Genomic DNA, 18,132 nt, shown 5'->3' with positions numbered 1-18,132 from the left:
ACCAGCACAGACACTGGACTGCCCTCCTGCCGCTGACTGAAACTCGCAGTGGAGGAGGCCCAACAAGAGGCATCCTGTCACAGGGAGGTGTCACCACCTTCCAGACAGGATTTAGTGTATTGGGGCTGGGTGGGTGCACTCCTAGAGTGCTTTGAAGTCCTGCGCTGGGGGAGCAGTAGGCTCCTCTGTGCATATGCCAGCTCAAACCGGTTCAGGGGCTACCTGTCCCTGCTCTGGCGTGAAACTGGACAAAGGGAAGTGGGTGTAACCACCCCTTACCCTGACCCTCCCAGAGGAGTGGTCATAGAGCTAGTCCCTCCCTGACTTTTAGTATAAGATAGGGAACCCTTGCCATTGCAAGTTAGATATCCCTGGATGAAGCTTTACAAGAAGAATCCTGGCCCTTCGACGTTCCACTACCTTTGGAAGACGGAAGAATCTCCCTTGGAGTCAAGGAGGGACTCCCTTGCTTGGCAGGCACCAACACTTTGAATCAACGGTCGCAAACTTTCCCGCTCCCGCCGGAGTCCAAAGTCCCTGCAGCCCCAGAAGTGGATTTCCTGACTTCTTGACGGCCATTGTGAGTCCCCAGCAGAGCTTAGGTGAGTGGACCCCACGAGTGATGAGGAACAGCAATACCCGGGTACCTTGCACTATTGTCAAGTGCAACCCCTTCAGGATGTTCTACAAGCTTGTGCATTGAACCTTTGTGGCCCAAGCCTCCAGCAGGTTGCGTACCAAAAATCAGAGGCCTACCCTGTCCTGAGTGACCGTGGGCTCCTGTAAAGCATTTCCTCATGAGGCGTCTTTGCGATCCCTTGCCTGTTGGCTTGTGGGTCCCCTGAAGACTTTCTTATCAAACCAAAGGGCTCCCCTGGTTACCCCAGGCCTGCCCTCACTTACCCTCGCTGGGTGAGTCCCTCAGACCTTGCTGGTCTGAACCATTGACTTTATTCGCTTCTCATGAGACTTGCTGTTGCCAAGGCTTGTTGGCTCTAATCTGGTTGCCGACACCTCAGTAAGCTGCAGACGTCATGAGACACTCCGAGTCGAGCTGCTGGTCATCGTCGATGCCTCCTGGTCCTCGTGAGTGAAGAGTCAAAACACCCTTGATCACCTGAAATTACCCGACTTCCGTGGACTGTGAACACTGTCCCTTCTGCTTTCCGGTCATCTTCCTCCTAAATCCAGCCTTGGATTCCACCGGACACTTCTTCAGTCTTCGCAAGCAACAAATCTTCTTTGGCTTCCATAGAAAACAGCGACTCGACCCGACACCAAAAGACACCTATGCACCCAGCTTCCCTGGGTGAGGTAACTCGTGCACTCCGGTGCCCTAGTGTGTGTTGGCCCTCGAATTACTTACCTTGTAAGTGGCTTGCTTGTAGACTTCCTCGAAGTACCCTAAAACTTTAAAAATCCAACCGCGACTTGCTCTATTGAAATCAATAGGGAACCCGCGGCTGTGTTCTCACACTGCACGCTTCTCCCGTGGGTCTTTTACTTACCTGCCTTGGGTGGATTAGTGAAGCCCCAGCAATTCTACAGGCCCTAGGCCTTGTCCCCTTGCAAGTCGACCTTCCTAAACCTCTTTTTTAGTATATGGTCCGGTACGCCCCTAGGGCCCCAGCCATATTTGTGCTTAACTTATTGTGAAACGTTGATATTTGAATGTGTTCCTGACTTCTAATCTCATAAAGAGATTAGTAGAGTGTGTCTAGAAATAAATACATATATATTTGATATATATACCTGTGTGGTGTCCTTTCATTTGGTAATTCAAGAGATTATAAGGTAAAACAAGCTGCTTTACATTGCTCTGAGACTTAGCCTGAAGGCTGATCTCCACAGCTACCACTAGGATAGCTTTCTTTAAAAGGTTGTCTTAAACCTATCTACCATAAGAGTCGAATTGGACTGGTGCAAGGTGGCCACTATAACTAGTGACCAGCATATGCCAGGCCAACTTCTCACAGTAAATTTGGTTGTAGACATACATTTGTTGGCAGGCGTAAATGGTTTGATGGGCAGTAAAATCTCTGCCACAATTGTGGAGAAATACTCAGATGCTGCAGCACGTGGTTTGCCTTGGGGGTTCAGGAACGCCCACAAACATCTACATGTATGAGCATACACAAACTGCGATCTGAACTCTTTCCACTCTCAAAATGGGCAGAGAGTTAGCCTCCTTCCAGGATGGACGGGTGTTAGAACTGGGGGTCTCTAGTTGGCAGAGGTAGGTACCTTTGACCAAATGGGGACCCTTGCTTCTAGTCAGGGTAAGGGGGTACACACCTAAAATAAACCCTGCTCACCCCCTTGGTAGCTTGGCACGAGCAGACAGGCTTATCTCAGAGGCAGTGTGTAAAGAATTTGTGAACACATACAGTAATCCAGTGACAACACTACAGATGGACACCACACAAGTTGTAGTACAAAAATAAGTGTTTTTATATAGACTTAACACAAGACCACAAACTGTACTTTAAAAAAGGTAGAATTAGCTTAGTTCTCTTAAGATGTAAAATGCGACACTTTGAGTTCAATGCACCTTTGGATGCGTAACGCTATGCAACGAAAGTGTTGCAGGGAAGGTGATGCGTCGGTTCCTTACACATAAGAACGGTGATGCGTCAGGTCCCTACTGATGCGGAGGGGATGCGTCGGTTCTTCTCGGCGTGGGGAGGTGATGCGTCGGTTTCTTATTGCGCTTCTGTGGCGGTGCGATCCGAAAACTCTGTGATGCGATGAAGATCCAGTGCACTGAAACAAAAATTGTGTCATCTCCTTAATGCGACACTATGCGTGCACGCCCGACGGCCGTGCGGCGACTCAACGATTCTTCTGAGCTGCGTCAGGTGCTGCGACACGCTTCCCGGTGATGCGGTGGCATCTAATGCAACGTCGATCTTTTTCTCCAGCGATGCGAGGCGCTTCGGCAACAATGCGACAACTGCAGCGGCGACACGCTTTCCCAGCAATGCGACAACAATGCCTGTGGCAGCGACACGCTTCTCCAATGATGCCGGCGGCGTCTGGTGCGACGTCGATCCTCTTCTCTGGCGATGCGAGGCACTTTCGCGTTGTGAAGCAACAGCGGCAGTTCGGCGACACGCTTCTTCGTGCGTTGCGCTTCCAGCTCCTTGCGACACTCAGTCCCTCAGAAAGCCCAACACAACTGCAGGCACTTCCATAGAACTCTTGGGGAGCTGGTGGGTGAAGTCTGTTGGCCCTGAGACATCAGCAGGAGACAAGCTCTATCTCAAGCCCTTGGAGATACTTCACAAGTTGAATGAAAGTAGCACAAAGTCCTTTCTCCTCTCTTTGGCAGATAGGGAACTACTGCAGGCCAATCCCTCACACTTAGGTATAGTCTCTCCTCAGTCTCTCTGGTTCCTCTCCTCAGCAAAGGTTTTTTCTTGTTTCTCAAAAGTGATCTAAAGTTCTGGGGTCTGGGTCCTCCTTTTTATACACAGTTTCTCTTTGTTCTCTGAAGGCAGAGAGGCCTTTGCCTAGTCCAAACCAGTTCTGGTCAGTCCCGGAGAACTCTGTTTACATGACTACTTTCCTTTCACAGTGCAGGGCAGGGACATCAGACACACCACAGGAGGTGGAGCCAGCATTGCGGAGAGAAGGCACAGTCCTATTCAGGTCCCAAGTGCAACTCCTCCCTCCCATTTGCATGCAGATCTCTCTATTCAGCCCTGTGCTGACTCACACTGTCTCCTGGAATCCCCCAGCCCCTGTCACTCAAACTCCAGACAAGGAATACACAACCTAGCAGAGGCAGGCTTGGATAGTTAGACAAGAAAATACCCACTTTCTAAAAGTGGTATTTTCGAACACAAAATGTTAAAACCAACTTTACTAAAATATGCATGTTATCATTCTGAGTTCAGGCATACTAAACTCGAATTTCTACCTAGTTCCCTGAGTCAGTTAGGATTATAAGATGTAATATTCAAACTGCCCATTCTGGCCTATGGGGAACAGTTAGCCTTGCAAAAGTGAAACACGAAAATGGCTGTAATTCACTATTAGGACATGCCACACACATCAGGGCTTGTCCTACCTTTTACCTACGATGCACCCTGCCCTTGGGCCTACCATAGGGGTGACTAATATGCAGAAAAGGGAACGTTTAGGGACTGGCAAGTGGGTGCACTTGCCCAGTCAACATGGCAGTACCAGACTGCACATAGGCTCTGCAATGGCAGACCTGAGACACACTTTTACAGGCTGCTCCTGTGGGTGGCACAACCAGTGCTGCAAGCCCACCAGCATTTGGTTTACAAGCCCTGGGCACACTCAGTGCACTTTACTAGGGTCTGACAAGTAAACCAAACCAACCAATCATGGAATCACTAATCCATACATCAATTTACCATAGGGAGCACTTGCACTGTGGCACTGGACAGCAGTGGCACAGTGCCCAAAGCATCTATATCCAGCAAAAACACATGAGGCAACAGCAAAAAATGGAAGGGAGGCCCACGCCAAGGTGCCAGGACTAACAACGGGGAACTGATCACCCATGTATTTGATGGGGGAGCAGAGAATGGGCTTTGTCCATCCATAGGAAGAAGAATTGTTTGTGCTTGCACTGGGGGCTCCATTACACCTGCATGAACGTCTATACAATGGAGAACTCCACACAAGAGAAATAGGAGCCAGATGAAAGGTCACCTGACTCACTATGGAGAACTCCACACAAGAGAAATAGGAGCCAGATGAAAGGTCACCTGACTCTGTATGCCTGGAAACCTGCGACTATCACAGTTTTCTATGAAAAATACAAAAACAGAATGTATGGAATACTGGAATTAATCTCAGCCACTGGTAAATATTCAATGTCACAACCTAGTCCAATCATGTTTTTCAACACCATGCCACCTCAGATTAAACCAAGCCATATTCAAATCACTCTTGATCCTGCTTCATTAAGAACAGTCCAGCCTAAACTGCCAAGCCGGTCCTCTGTGACCTGGAGCACAAGCCACCCAAGACTGGTTTTAGTCTTTTTAGACGTCTTCGGTGAGATGCAGCTTGGTTTCAGTGGCACAGTGAGCAGAGAACTCAAATCTGGGCATACCGGTTGCACATACGGGGTCACAATCAAAAATATAAAAAAGTGATGGCTGGAATGCTTGAATTAATATCAGCCAAGGTAATTACTTGTGGCGTCCATAGCCTAGTCTGTTGTACTTTTGCCCACCATGTCACCTCAACAGCGTGGCAGTTCTGCCCAGATTGATCATATTGGACCAGGACCAAGGTTCATTTGCAGAAGGAAGCTCTCTATCTAGAATGAAACAGTGGGCGATGAACGATGATCTGGAACGCAGCCCAAACACTCGCCAGAGACTGAGTTTAACTCAATCATGCCTTTCCTCATCTTGTTCTTTTTGCAGCTTACTCCCTAAGTGAGATTGATGTGCCCAGATGTGGGTTCTGTGATTACTGTACCGTAGGACTCAAGCTATACTTCACTGGTGAGACCTAAATAGGTTGAAAATGGACTAGGGTCGCTTTTATTCTTATTTGATGCTGCCCTGACCAAGCAATTTGTCCTGGACATTTCGTTTTGAGCAGGAACGAGGCTGATTTGCATAAGGGTGGTGGTCTCTTTCTAGAATGACACAGTGGACGAAAATTGTCAGTCTCTAATGCCGATCGTCAGTGACTTAGAATAATTCAGGTATTTCTTCCATCACCTTGTTGTTTTTGCAGTTAATGCCCTAAGTACGACATGCATGCCCAGAAGTGGAGTCTGTGCTCATTGTGCCATAGGACTCTGGAGAGGGCCACGCTTAGTAGTCCAGGCTTGATTGTCATTATCGGAGCAGGACAACGACCGATTTCCATAAGGCAGGTCTCTGCCCAGAAAGGCAGTGGAGGAAAATCAGTGGTCTGGAATGGGACCCAATCGATCTATTATCAGTGGCTCAGATTCATTCAAGTATTTCCTACATTGTCTTAGGCCTCAATGGTATTGTGACATTGCTCACCTTTATCCATTTCCCAGCCCCTTTTCAGAACATACAACTTGTTTAAAGTGTTTGTCGGTCTGTGGTCTTGCTGATGCTACTGAGACTTCAATGAAGCTCTGTTTCCATCACTTTTACATCTGATTAACTTCTATATTGTGACTGCACTAAGAGCATTTACTGTTGCAAATTTAACTCTCTCCCCCCGTGGATTGGACCCTCTTTCCAACCAGGCTCTCTGTCAGTAGCGGCTGGTGTCAGAGGTTAGGGGCGGGGGAGGGGAGGGGAGACGACCAACAATGAAAACAGGAATTCCATAAAAGAACTTAGCTGCTGCCTGCAGCCCGCCGCATTGCCATCTTCTGTTCCTCTTGTGGCTCCACAGCAGGCAGAGACTCCCCTGCGGCCAACTGAAGCTGCTCGCACATCTGAGAGCAGCTTCAGGATTGGCCTGAGCACCGACGATTTGTGCTCGCAGGGAGACTGGGAGCCTGTGCTTTGCTGTTTCCAACCCAACAATGCATCTGGGTTGGAGAGGGCATCAATGCGCATGACGCTTTGGCCAGCTGAGATGGCCGGCCAAAGCGTCATGTGCATTGATAACAGCACATACCACTCCCCATGGGTGCCTGTTATCCGCTGGCCCAGACCCAAAGACTCCTTCAAACAAAATAAAACGATAATAAACACAGGGTTATATCATTTTGTTTATGCTGCTGGAAGGGGGGATCTATGACGAAGGAGCCACCCCTTCTCTCTGTGTGATTGTAAAATGGCCAGCACCTCCTCCCACTTCTATAGTGTCCTCAGCTGGCATACATTGCTCATACAAACTCACTAAAAAAAAGTAAAATGGCCCCATGCATGTCTGTGGTAGTGAAATCAGGTATGTTTGGGATGAAATAGGCCCCTCACACTCTTGGGCCCCAGTGGCATTGCGCCTCTTGTACTTTTTGATAGGTGCACCCCTGAAAACATGATATAACTCAAAACATTTGTGATTTCTTGAAGACGTACACTATTAGCATCATGTCTGAATTTCTACTAAAGCTCTAATTCCATAAGTTAACTATTTTACGAACTAATTGCTTTGATTTCATGTATTTTCTTTTTCCCCCGATTAGGTGCAAGAGTTTGATCATGTCAATGGTAAATACAGCACCCCGGATCTCATCCCTGAGGAACCAGAGAGCAAAAAGTCCAGCGAGATCGCCTCGTCTGACCCCAATACTCCTGTCCCTGCGAGCCCTGCACCAGCCCACACTGGAACAGCTGCATTGCCTGGTACAGAACATCTTTTATTTTTGATGGAATCCGGTCCATTGAATTCTCAACAGCTGTGTGTAGGCACATTATGCGAATTGTACAGTATTATGGAAAGATGCTTTCTTAAAGTTCAGTATCAGTCATAGCCCCATTTTGGGGTTCATTCAAGACAGCCGCCAACAGAAGGAATAGGCTGAATGTCAGTCAGAAGATAACACAATGCGAAACTGACAGTGCCTCCCTTTAAGTCAAGTGATTGCCTGGAACAGCAAATACTGCTGCCACCAGGAGGTCCCTTCTAAGGAAGCTAGGATCCACAGAGGTTCAATTGTAGGCGTAATCCCTAGACATGGCCGGACTTGCTTGGACAGCCTAGCAATGTAGGATAAATGAAGCGAAAGGTGAGACATGCAAGCTGCTGTGCTGAATGGCTGCATCTGACATAGTCACTAGGGTCATCCCCATGATACAGGTCACTGCAAACCAATCAGTCACCAACTCACTAGATATTGCAGCCTCCATTGGCAGAGTATTACTGCTCACTACACGCAGCGCCCCCTCACCAACATTCAAAATGACTGAATGGCTGATCGTATATCTCCCCGTGTGATTGCTGAGCAGTTTTGATTGAGAAGACCTTATGCTTCCTCACACGCGTGAGATGATTTCGGACGCAATCCCAGATATGCAGTCAGGTAAAACGCTGGGCCCAAGTGCCTTCCCACTGGAATTTTTCAAATGATTGGCATCACTGGTATCCCCTCCCTAGAAATCTCTATTTAACAAAGTTTCCTGGATTGGCCATCTGATCTCCACATTGCCACAGTCACAGTGATACTGAAACCAGGCATACCCTCTGGGCATTGCTCCTCCTGCCCACTGATCTCCCTCTTCCACACACAGACACCTACTAACTCAGGTCCAGGCCAGTTGATTGACAAGAGTCATAACTTCCCTGATTTACCAGGATCAAAACAGCTTTGTGCCAGGACGTCATACGCGACATGACCTCACTCAAGTGCAGGTGGCTCTAGCCTGCTCCCAGCAATTCTCTGGCCTTAGTGCATTGATCCTAGTAGAATTTGACAAGGTGTTTCACTCGCTGAGGTGGAATATCTTATATCAGGTTCTACATGAAATGAACATTGGCCCCTCTCCCTTTTATGTATTAAAGTATTTTACACATTCCCAAGTGCCTAGTTGTAGGTAAACAGCAAGCTGTCAGACTCCTCTCCACTAGTGAGAGGTATCCGGCAGGGATGTCTCTTTTCCCTCCTTTTATCTGTGCTGGCCAATGTGCCACTAGCCAAATGGATTAGAGGAGATGGCTTTATGCCGCGTTTTCATTGGGATGGTGAAATAGAGAATCACATATCTCTGTACGCAGATGAAATGTCCCTCATTCTCTATGACCCCAAATGGACTGGCAAGCCGTTAATGAAAATCTGAGATCTCCAAGATGGCCTGGTAGTCGGATGGAACAAATAGGTCATTCTCCAGCTGCGGTGAGGGCCCTGGGTAGCAGAGTGGCAATGCAGGCTTCAAGCTTAACTAGACCACTTTCATTTTTGGGTATGCACCACTAGATGTGTCCCCAACATTACTGGGACCATAGTATATTCTCCATGCTGCATAGACTGCACAATGACCTGTGTACACACACTCACTCACGATCCTAGGTGTAACCACGTAATTCAAAATGTCTACATCGCCCATGATGGTTCAAGACACTCCAGAACTACCTTTATAATATCCCAGCCAGTTTCTTCAAAAAAGTGTTCAGAATTTCCTGGTGGCAGGCAGACAACCAAGGGTATCCTTTGCTAAATGCAGATTCCATGACGGTGGACTGGGTGTTGGTGACTTGCAAACATTAATGGACAACTTGTCACCATTAATGACTGGCTTGTTAGATAGCACTGAATAGAATTATTTCATGGAGTTTGCAATAATAATAAATTGGAGGTGAATATATGATTCTTGTTGCTTTTCCCTGTTCACAATATTTAAATATTAGGTGCGGTGTGGAGATATATACGGCTTGTAGATAATTGAAAACATTTTACTCCCGGGGTCAACATTGGAACTAAAATGAGGATCAGGTGGAATGGTCGGTGTATACCATTAACCAGTGAACATTGGTGCACTTTCCACAGGGTGGACAAAGGACTTTGTGACGTCATCATTAAACAGTCACATTTTATTATGGCTTGAACTCGGATTTTTTATTAATGCCTCCATGACCGTGTCTGAGATTGTGACAGTAACTGTGAATCACGCGTGTGACAGGTATTTATGTGAAAAGTGCAGTAATAAAAACACCCATTATGTATTTTTTACAGACAAGAGCGAGACACAATCGCCGACTACCGAAGACAAGGAGCAGATGGAAATCACAAACACAAAACCACCAGATATACAGGTGTGTGTGCCTTTAAATCGCAGTCTGTGCAATGTGGAAGCTGTCAGGAGAACAGTTTAATGTACTAGCACTGAGCTAGCCCAAAATATTGGGTTCTGTATAGAGCAAAATTAGAAGCTCCCTCGACCGACACAAAACAAGTACAGTGTGGCCAACCACAATGAAGGTTTCTGTACAGGGCTGGCTATAGCACTGGTGGCGCCTGGTGCAGCAATCTTTGTTGGCACCCCACAATGACCTCCCTCTTCAAGGATTCCCTCACTACCACCCACCAGCAGAGTCTCTCGTGTTTTTTAAAATATTTTACAGCACTACTCATCACAATGTAGGGCATCAGGGCGCTTTACATCATACACACGCCGTACACAGAGACAATGAGCAATACAAGAATGTGTAAATCAGTTTTTAGGGAATAAGGACTCCATGGTGTAGAAGTCGCATACCACCCTTACTGGTAGAAAGTGAATGTTAAGAGCGCTTGGCCTGGAGATACACAGTAAGGCTATAAAATGTAACACTGTAGTTGGGGTTGCGTGTACTAGTAGGAATGTACTATTACCCAAAGGTACCCTATTAAGCAACTATAGAATAATGAAGTTTGAGGGAATATCAATTAGGTTCTAAACCTATGCCTTGAAGTTTGCTTTGAGCTCTTTGAGGCTGGTTCATAGATCTCTATCTATCTTAGAGGGACAGTAATTTATGCAAGTAACAAAAGGATCTTTACAACAAGAGCAGTAACCCACTGGGCATAAAATATAAATCTGATCTGCATGTTAAAGGTTGTGCATTGCAGCAGGCACATTAACCCTCTGTGCCTAGGAGTCAAAATTGTCATTAGTGAAAATTCAGATCTTTCCAGCAAGTACAATAATCACCACAGCTACCTTAACATTTGTATTATCCCCTGACAATTGCTGACCACACAAAGAACTCAGCAGCAGGTGTCTTCGACCCCTTAAGATATTTTACAATGCAGCACTGATTTGCATATGGATTGGTCCTGTATGAAGTGGCATGGAGCTCACAAAAATGGCAAACATGAATGTGCCACTGAGTAATTACCAGGGGCGGAGATTAATTCAAGCTTTTCACCGACCATGGTTATGTTTTTGTCAGGGCCACACCATACGTCTGATGGGTATACCCAGATGTGGGTCTGTCCTGACAGCGCTGTAGGAACCAAGCTATACCTCAGTGACGAGGCCTAGCTAGTCTGAAACTAGTCTTGGGTTGCTTGTGTTCCCGTTTAGAGAGAATCTGGCAGACAGGGCCGGACTGAGAACCCAAAGCAGCCCTGGCGAATTTTGTATGGTAGATAGCAAGTACAGCAAGCAAGCCTGACCAGTACGAAAGACAATTTGGAAACAAGCATTTGCAATGCAATAGGTCTCGCACTTACGCAAGTTTGAGCTCTTGGCATTGTATATGAAAATGCCTCTTATTTATTTTTTGGTATTTAAAACATAAATAAAAGCATTGCCATTTACAATGCTAAAAGCTTAAACTCTCGCAAATGCGATACATATTGCTTTGCAAATGCTTGTTTTAGAAAGCTGCGTTGTAATTGGCTAAAAACGTAATGCTGCCTTTAGGCTATTCTATCAGTTCAGTCTGTTTTAAATGTATTCACACCTTGTGCTTCAAGAAATAAACATGTGCCAAGCAGTGTGGCGTGGTGTGAAATGTTGCAATTGTTTCTTAAATGTACTTCTGTTAGAGACTGCGGCAGCACACTTAAAAGTTGGGATATAAGGATGTAGGGTATAACAAAGCTCCATGTTCCTTTGTCGTGACCCGTGGCTTAATGTGTGAGCAGTAACTGAGCCAGTGTACAACTGTTGACTGTTATCAGTTCCTCCCTGCCCCAAGAAGTCTGGCGTGGTGTCAAAAGTTCCAATTGTTTAGACTGTGGCAGCATAATAAAAGACATGTGGCCTGGCACTTAAGATTGCTATCTCCTTGAGAAGTTGCTGTTCTGTCCCATAGGAGCAGGGAAAAGACCATTCCATGTAGGCAGAAGGAAAACGGAAGGTTTATAAGGAGGTGCATTTTCGTATGGTACCGTATGAAAAAAATGTGTAGATTTCTGTTATCAGAATTAAGTGTTTATAATTTGGAATAAATGAAAGCATTTTTTGTAGATGTTTTCCTATATGTTAGACGAGGCAGGGTAGCCATGTGTTAGGTGTGGCCAGAGTCACACTGATTTATGGTGGGGCTCCCATTCACCAAACTTTAAAGTTTTTAATCCACTATAGAAATATTGTACAAAGAAAATTGTATATTTCTTAGTATATTTGTGTAACGTTTATGTTGTACAGTGGCATGCAGGTTTCTAACAACGCGCCTTTATTAAAACTCCTTTTTTTGTCATTTCAATTTTGACAGTTGTTCCCTCTTACTTCTATGTATCACACCATATCCGTTGCTTCTGGCCCCCTGCGTGTGGGAGCAGTGAAATATGAAGCGCTGTAAGCCAAAGCAGAATTTTAAATGTGACCTTATTAACCTCGCAGGCTCCTTAAGTATATGCAGCACGGACACCTCTGAGGGGAAACCGCAATCAAGGAGGATGGTTCTGTCTGGCTTCTGCCCTAGTGGCGCCTCTGGTCTGTTTCCTGCTGACACTTGTTAATTTAGCATTTCTAATGTAATTGCAAAGAAGCCCGCTGTCTTCATGCTTGAACCACAGTTACTATTTCCCATATCTCTAGTGTCAAGAAGGCAATATTTACTTCATTTTAATGTACTTGCTTTCGGCCTTGATTCCTTTATATGTGTAACTGTAGTATACTTCGATCACACTACAAAAGGATGCAACAAGGATACTGTAAAGAAAGTTTATATTTGCCTGTGGAACATTCCTGTGGTATGGTGAGCCAGTGAGAGTGAGTCAATGAGTGAGTGAGAGTGAGTCAGTGAGAGTGAGTCAATTAGTGAGTGAGTCAATTAGTGAGTGAGTCAATCAGTGAGAGCGAGTCAATCAGTGAGAGTGAGTCAATCAGTGAGAGTGAGTCAATTAGTGAGAGTGAGTCAGTGAGAGTGAGTCAATTAGTGAGAGTGACTCAGTGAGAGTGAGTTAATTAGTGAGCAAGTGAGCCAGTGAGAGTGAGTCAATTAGTGAGAGAGAGTGTGAGTCAATTAGTGAGTCATTGAGAGTGAGTCAATTAGTAATTGAGTCTGTGAGAGTGAGTCAATTAGTGAGAGTGAGCCAGTGAGAGTGAGTCAATTAGTGAGTCAGTGAGAGTAAGCCAGTGAGAGTGTGCCAGTGAGAGTGAGCCAATGAGTCAGGGAGTGAGAGTGAGTTTGTGAGAGTGAGTCTGTGAGTGTGGAAATTAGTGAGAGAGTGAGTCAATTAGTGAGAGAGTGACTCAGTGAGTGAGTCAATTAGTGAGTGCGTCAGTGAGAGTGAGTCAATTAGTGATAGTGAGTCAGTGAGTGAGTCATGAGAGAGAGAGTCAGTGTGAGTGAGTCAATTAGTGAGAGAATGACTCAGTGAGTGAGTCAATCAGCGAGTGAGTCAGTGAGAGTGAGTCAATTAGTGAGAGTGCGTCAGTTAGTGAGTTATGAGAGAGAGTGAGTCAGTGTGAGTGAGTCAATTAGTAAGAGAGTGACTCAGTGAGAGTGAGTAAATTAGTGAGCCAGTGAGAGTGAGTCAATTAGTGAGAGAGAGTGAGTCAGTGAGAGTGAGTCAATTAGTGAGTCATTGAGAGTGAGTCAATTAGTGTGAGTCAGTGAGACTGAGTCAATTAGTGAGAGTGAGTCATGAGAGAGTGAGTCATTGAGAGTGAGCCAATTAGTGAGTGAGTCAGTGAGAGCGAGTCAATTAGTGAGATTGAGAGAGAGAGTCAGCGAGTGAGTCAATTAGTGAGTCAGTGAGAGTGAGTCAATTAGTGAGAGTGAGTCAATTAGTGAGAGTGTGTCAGTGAGAGTGTGTCAGTGAGAGTGTGTCAGTGAGAGTGTGTCAGTGAGAGTGGCAATTAGGGAGAGAGTGAGTCAATTAGTGAGAGAGTGAATCAGTGAGTCAATTAGTGAGTGAGAGTGAGTCAATTAGTGATAGTGAGTCAGTGAAAGTGAGTCATGAGAGAGAGTGAGTCAGTGAGAGTGAGTCAATTAGTGAGTCATTGAGAGTGAGTCACTTAGTGAGTGTGTCAGTGAGAGTGAGTCAATTAGTGAGTGTGTCGGTGAGAGTGAGTCAATTAGTGAGTCCGTGAGAGTAAGTCAGTGAGCTAGTGAGTGAGTCAATTAGTGAGAGAGTGTGTGTCAGTGAGAGTGAGTCCATTTTTGAGTCATTGAGAGTGAGTCAATTAGTGAGTGAGTCAGTGAGAGCGAGTTAATTAGTGAGATTGAGTCAGTGAGAGTGAGTCATGAGAGAGAGAGTGTCAGTGAGAGTGAGTCAATTAGTGAGAGAGTGACTCAGTGAGAGTGAGTAAATTTGTGAGCAAGTGAGCCAGTGAGAGTGAGTTAATTAGTGAGAGGGAGAGAGTGAGTCAGTGAGAGTGAGTCAATTAGTGAGTGAGTCAGTGAGTGAGTCAATTAGTGAGAGTGAGTCAGAGTGAGTTAATTAGTGAGCAAGTGAGCCAGTGAGAGTGAGTCAATTAGTGAGAGAGAGTGTGAGTCAATTAGTGAGTCATTGAGAGTGAGTCAATTAGTAAGTGAGTCTGTGAGAGTGAGTCAATTAGTGAGAGTGAGTCAGTGAGAGAGTTATAAGAGAGAGAGACTCAGTGACAGTGAGTCAATTAGTGAGTCATTGAGTGAGTCAATTAGTGAGTGAGTCAGTGAGACTGAGTCAATTAGTGAGAGTGAGCCAGTGAGAGTGAGTCAATTAGTGAGTCAGTGAGAGTAAGCCAGTGAGAGTGTGCCAGTGAGAGTGAGCCAATGAGTCAGGGAGTGAGAGTGAGTTTGTGAGAGTGAGTCTGTGAGTGTGGAAATTAGTGAGAGAGTGAGTCAATTAGTGAGAGAGTGACTCAGTGAGTGAGTCAATTAGTGAGTGCGTCAGTGAGAGTGACTCAATTAGTGATAGTGAGTCAGTGAGTGAGTCATGAGAGAGAGAGTGAGTCAGTGTGAGTGAGTCAATTAGTGAGAGAATGACTCAGTGAGTGAGTCAATCAGCGAGTGAGTCAGTGAGAGTGAGTCAATTAGTGAGAGTGCGTCAGTTAGTGAGTTATGAGAGAGAGAGAGTGAGTCAGTGTGAGTGAGTCAATTAGTAAGAGAGTGACTCAGTGAGAGTGAGTAAATTAGTGAGCCAGTGAGAGTGAGTCAATTAGTGAGAGAGAGTGAGTCAGTGAGAGTGAGTCAATTAGTGAGTCATTGAGAGTGAGTCAATTAGTGTGAGTCAGTGAGACTGAGTCAATGAGTGAGTCATGAGAGAGTGAGTCATTGAGAGTGAGTCAATTAGTGAGTGAGTCAGTGAGAGCGAGTCAATTAGTGAGATTGAGAGAGAGAGTCAGCGAGTGAGTCAATTAGTGAGTCAGTGAGAGTGAGTCAATTAGTGAGAGTGTGTCAGTGAGAGTGTGTCAGTGAGAGTGTGTCAGTGAGAGTGTGTCAGTGAGAGTGGCAATTAGGGAGAGAGTGAGTCAATTAGTGAGAGAGTGACTCAGTGAGTAAATTAGTGAGTGAGTCAGTGAGAGTGAGTCAATTAGTGATAGTGAGTCAGTGAAAGTGAGTCATGAGAGAGAGTGAGTCAGTGAGAGTGAGTCAATTAGTGAGTCATTGAGAGTGAGTCACTTAGTGAGTGTGTCAGTGAGAGTGAGTCAATTAGTGAGTGTGTCGGTGAGAGTAAGTCAATTAGTGAGTCCGTGAGAGTAAGTCAGTGAGCTAGTGAGTGAGTCAATTAGTGAGAGAGTGTGTGTCAGTGAGAGTGAGTCCATTTTTGAGTCATTGAGAGTGAGTCAATTAGTGAGTGAGTCAGTGAGAGCGAGTTAATTAGTGAGATTGAGTCAGTGAGAGTGAGTCAATTAGTGAGAGAGTGACTCAGTGAGAGTGAGTAAATTTGTGAGCAAGTGAGCCAGTGAGAGTGAGTCAATTAGTGAGAGGGAGAGAGTGAGTCAGTGAGAGTGAGTCAATTATTGAGTGAGTCAGTGAGTGAGTCAATTAGTGAGAGTGAGTCAGTGAGAGTGAGTTAATTAGTGAGCAAGTGAGCCAGTGAGAGTGAGTCAATTAGTGAGAGAGAGTGTGAGTCAATTAGTGAGTCATTGAGAGTGAGTCAATTAGTAAGTGAGTCTGTGAGAGTGAGTCAATTAGTGAGAGTGAGTCAGTGAGAGAGTCATAAGAGAGAGAGTGACTCAGTGACAGTGAGTCAATTAGTGAGTCATTGAGTGAGTCAATTAGTGAGTGAGTCAGTGAGACTGAGTCAATTAGTGAGAGTGAGCCAGTGAGAGTGAGTCAATTAGTGAGTCAGTGAGAGTAAGCCAGTGAGAGTGTGCCAGTGAGAGTGAGCCAATGAGTCAGGGAGTGAGAGTGAGTCTGTGAGAGTGAGTCTGTGAGAGTGTGGAAATTAGTGAGAGAGTGAGTCAATTAGTGAGAGAGTGACTCAGTGAGTGAGTCAATTAGTGAGTGCGTCAGTGACAGTGAGTCAATTAGTGATAGTGAGTCAGTGAGAGTGAGTCATGAGAGAGAGAGTGAGTCAGTGTGAGTGAGTCAATTAGTGAGAGAATGACTCAGTGAGTGAGTCAATCAGCGAGTGAGTCAGTGAGAGTGAGTCAATTAGTGAGAGAGTGACTCAGTGAGTGAATCAATCAGCGAGTGAGTCAGTGAGAGTGAGTCAATTAGTGAGAGTGAGTCAGTTAGTGAGTTATGAGAGAGAGAGAGTGAGTCAGTGAGAGTGAGTCAATTAGTGAGAGAGTGACTCAGTGAGAGTGAGTAAATTTGTGAGCAAGTGAGCCAGTGAGAGTGAGTCAATTAGTGAGAGGGAGAGAGGGAGTCAGTGAGAGTGAGTCAATTAGTGAGTCATTGAGAGTGAGTCAATTAGTAAGTGAGTCTGTGTGAGTGAGTCAATTAGTGAGAGAGTCAGTGAGAGTGAGTCATGAGAGAGAGTGAGTCAGAGTGAGTCAATTAGTGAGTCATTGAGAGTGAGTCAATTAGTGAGTGAGTCAGTGAGTCAATTAGTGAGAGTGAGTCAGTGAGAGTGAGCCTGTGAGAGTGAGCCTGTGAGAGTGAGCCTGTGAGAGTGAGCCTGTGAGAGTGAGTCTGTGAGAGTGAGTCTGTGAGAGTGAGTCAATTAGTGAGTGAGTCTGTGAGAGTGAGTCTGTGAGAGTGAGTCTGTGAGAGTGAGTCTGTGAGAGTGAGTCTGTGAGAGTGAGTCTGTGAGAGTGAGTCTGTGAGAGTGAGTCTGTGAGAGTGAGTCAATTAGTGAGTCTGAGAGTGAGTCTGTGAGAGTGAGTCAATTAGTGAGTCTGAGAGTGAGTCTGTGAGAGTGAGTCAATTAGTGAGTCTGTGAGAGTGAGTCAATTAGTGAGTCTGTGAGAGTGAGTCAATTAGTGAGTCTGTGAGAGTGAGTCAATTAGTGAGTCTGTGAGAGTGAGTCAATTAGTGAGTCTGTGAGAGTTAGTCAATTAGTGAGTCTGTGAGAGTGAGTCAGTGAGAGTGAGTCTGTGGGAGTGAGTCAATTAGTGAGTCTGTGAGAGTGAGTCAGTGAGAGTGAGTCAGTGAGAGTGAGTCTGTGAGAGTGAGTCTGTGAGAGTGAGTCAATTAGTGAGTCTGTGAGAGTGAGTCTGTGAGAGTGAGTCAATTAGTGAGTCTGTGAGAGTGAGTCAGTGAGAGTGAGTCTGAGAGTGAGTCAATTAGTGAGTCAATTAGTGAGTGAGTCAGTGAGAGTGAGTCAATTAGTGAGTGTCAGTGAGAGTGAGGCAATTAGTGAGTGAGTCAGTGAGTGAGTCAATTAGTGAGTCAATTAGTCAGTGAGTGAGTCAGTGAGTGAGTCAATTAGTGAGTCAATTAGTGAGTGAGTCAGTGAGAGTGAGTCAATTAGTGAGTGTCAGTGAGAGTGAGGCAATTAGTGAGTGAGTCAATTAGTGAGTGAGTCAATTAGTGAGTGAGTCAATTAGTGAGTGAGTCAATTAGTGAGTCTGTGAGAGTGAGTCAGTGAGAGTGAGTCAATTAGTGAGTGAGTCAATTAGTGAGTGAGTCAATTAGTGAGTCTGTGAGAGTGAGTCAGTGAGAGTGAGTCAATTAGTGAGTGAGTCAGTGAGAGTCAATTAGTGAGTCAATTAGTGAGTGAGTCAGTGAGAGTGAGTCAATTAGTGAGTGAGTCAGTGAGAGTCAATTAGTGAGTCAATTAGTGAGTGAGTCAGTGAGAGTGAGTCAATTAGTGAGTCAGTGAGAGTGAGTCAGTGAGAGTGAGTCAGTGAGAGTGAGTCAGTGAGAGTGAGTCTGTGAGAGTGAGTCAATTAGTGAGTCTGTGAGAGTGAGTCAGTGAGTCAGTGAGAGTGAGTCTGTGAGAGTGAGTCTGTGAGA

General features: G+C 45.5%; 1 protein-coding gene across 1 annotated transcript in view; it reads left to right on the top strand.

The window, feature by feature from the left end:
• Positions 1-18,132, top strand: part of CHD5 (chromodomain helicase DNA binding protein 5) — a 568,616-nt gene that overhangs the window by 356,004 nt on the left and 194,480 nt on the right. The window contains exons 30-31 of the mRNA XM_085624078.1: positions 7,112-7,271; positions 9,596-9,675. Of these exons, the coding sequence (XP_085480204.1) occupies positions 7,112-7,271; positions 9,596-9,675 (240 nt within the window). The remainder of the gene's footprint in view (positions 1-7,111; positions 7,272-9,595; positions 9,676-18,132) is intronic.

This window comes from Triturus cristatus, chromosome 1_2 (assembly GCF_964204655.1).
Source record: "Triturus cristatus chromosome 1_2, aTriCri1.1, whole genome shotgun sequence".
Lineage (NCBI taxonomy): Eukaryota > Metazoa > Chordata > Amphibia > Caudata > Salamandridae > Triturus > Triturus cristatus.
The sequence above is the reverse complement of the archived record's forward strand: the minus strand, read 5'-3'. Positions and strand labels throughout refer to the sequence as shown.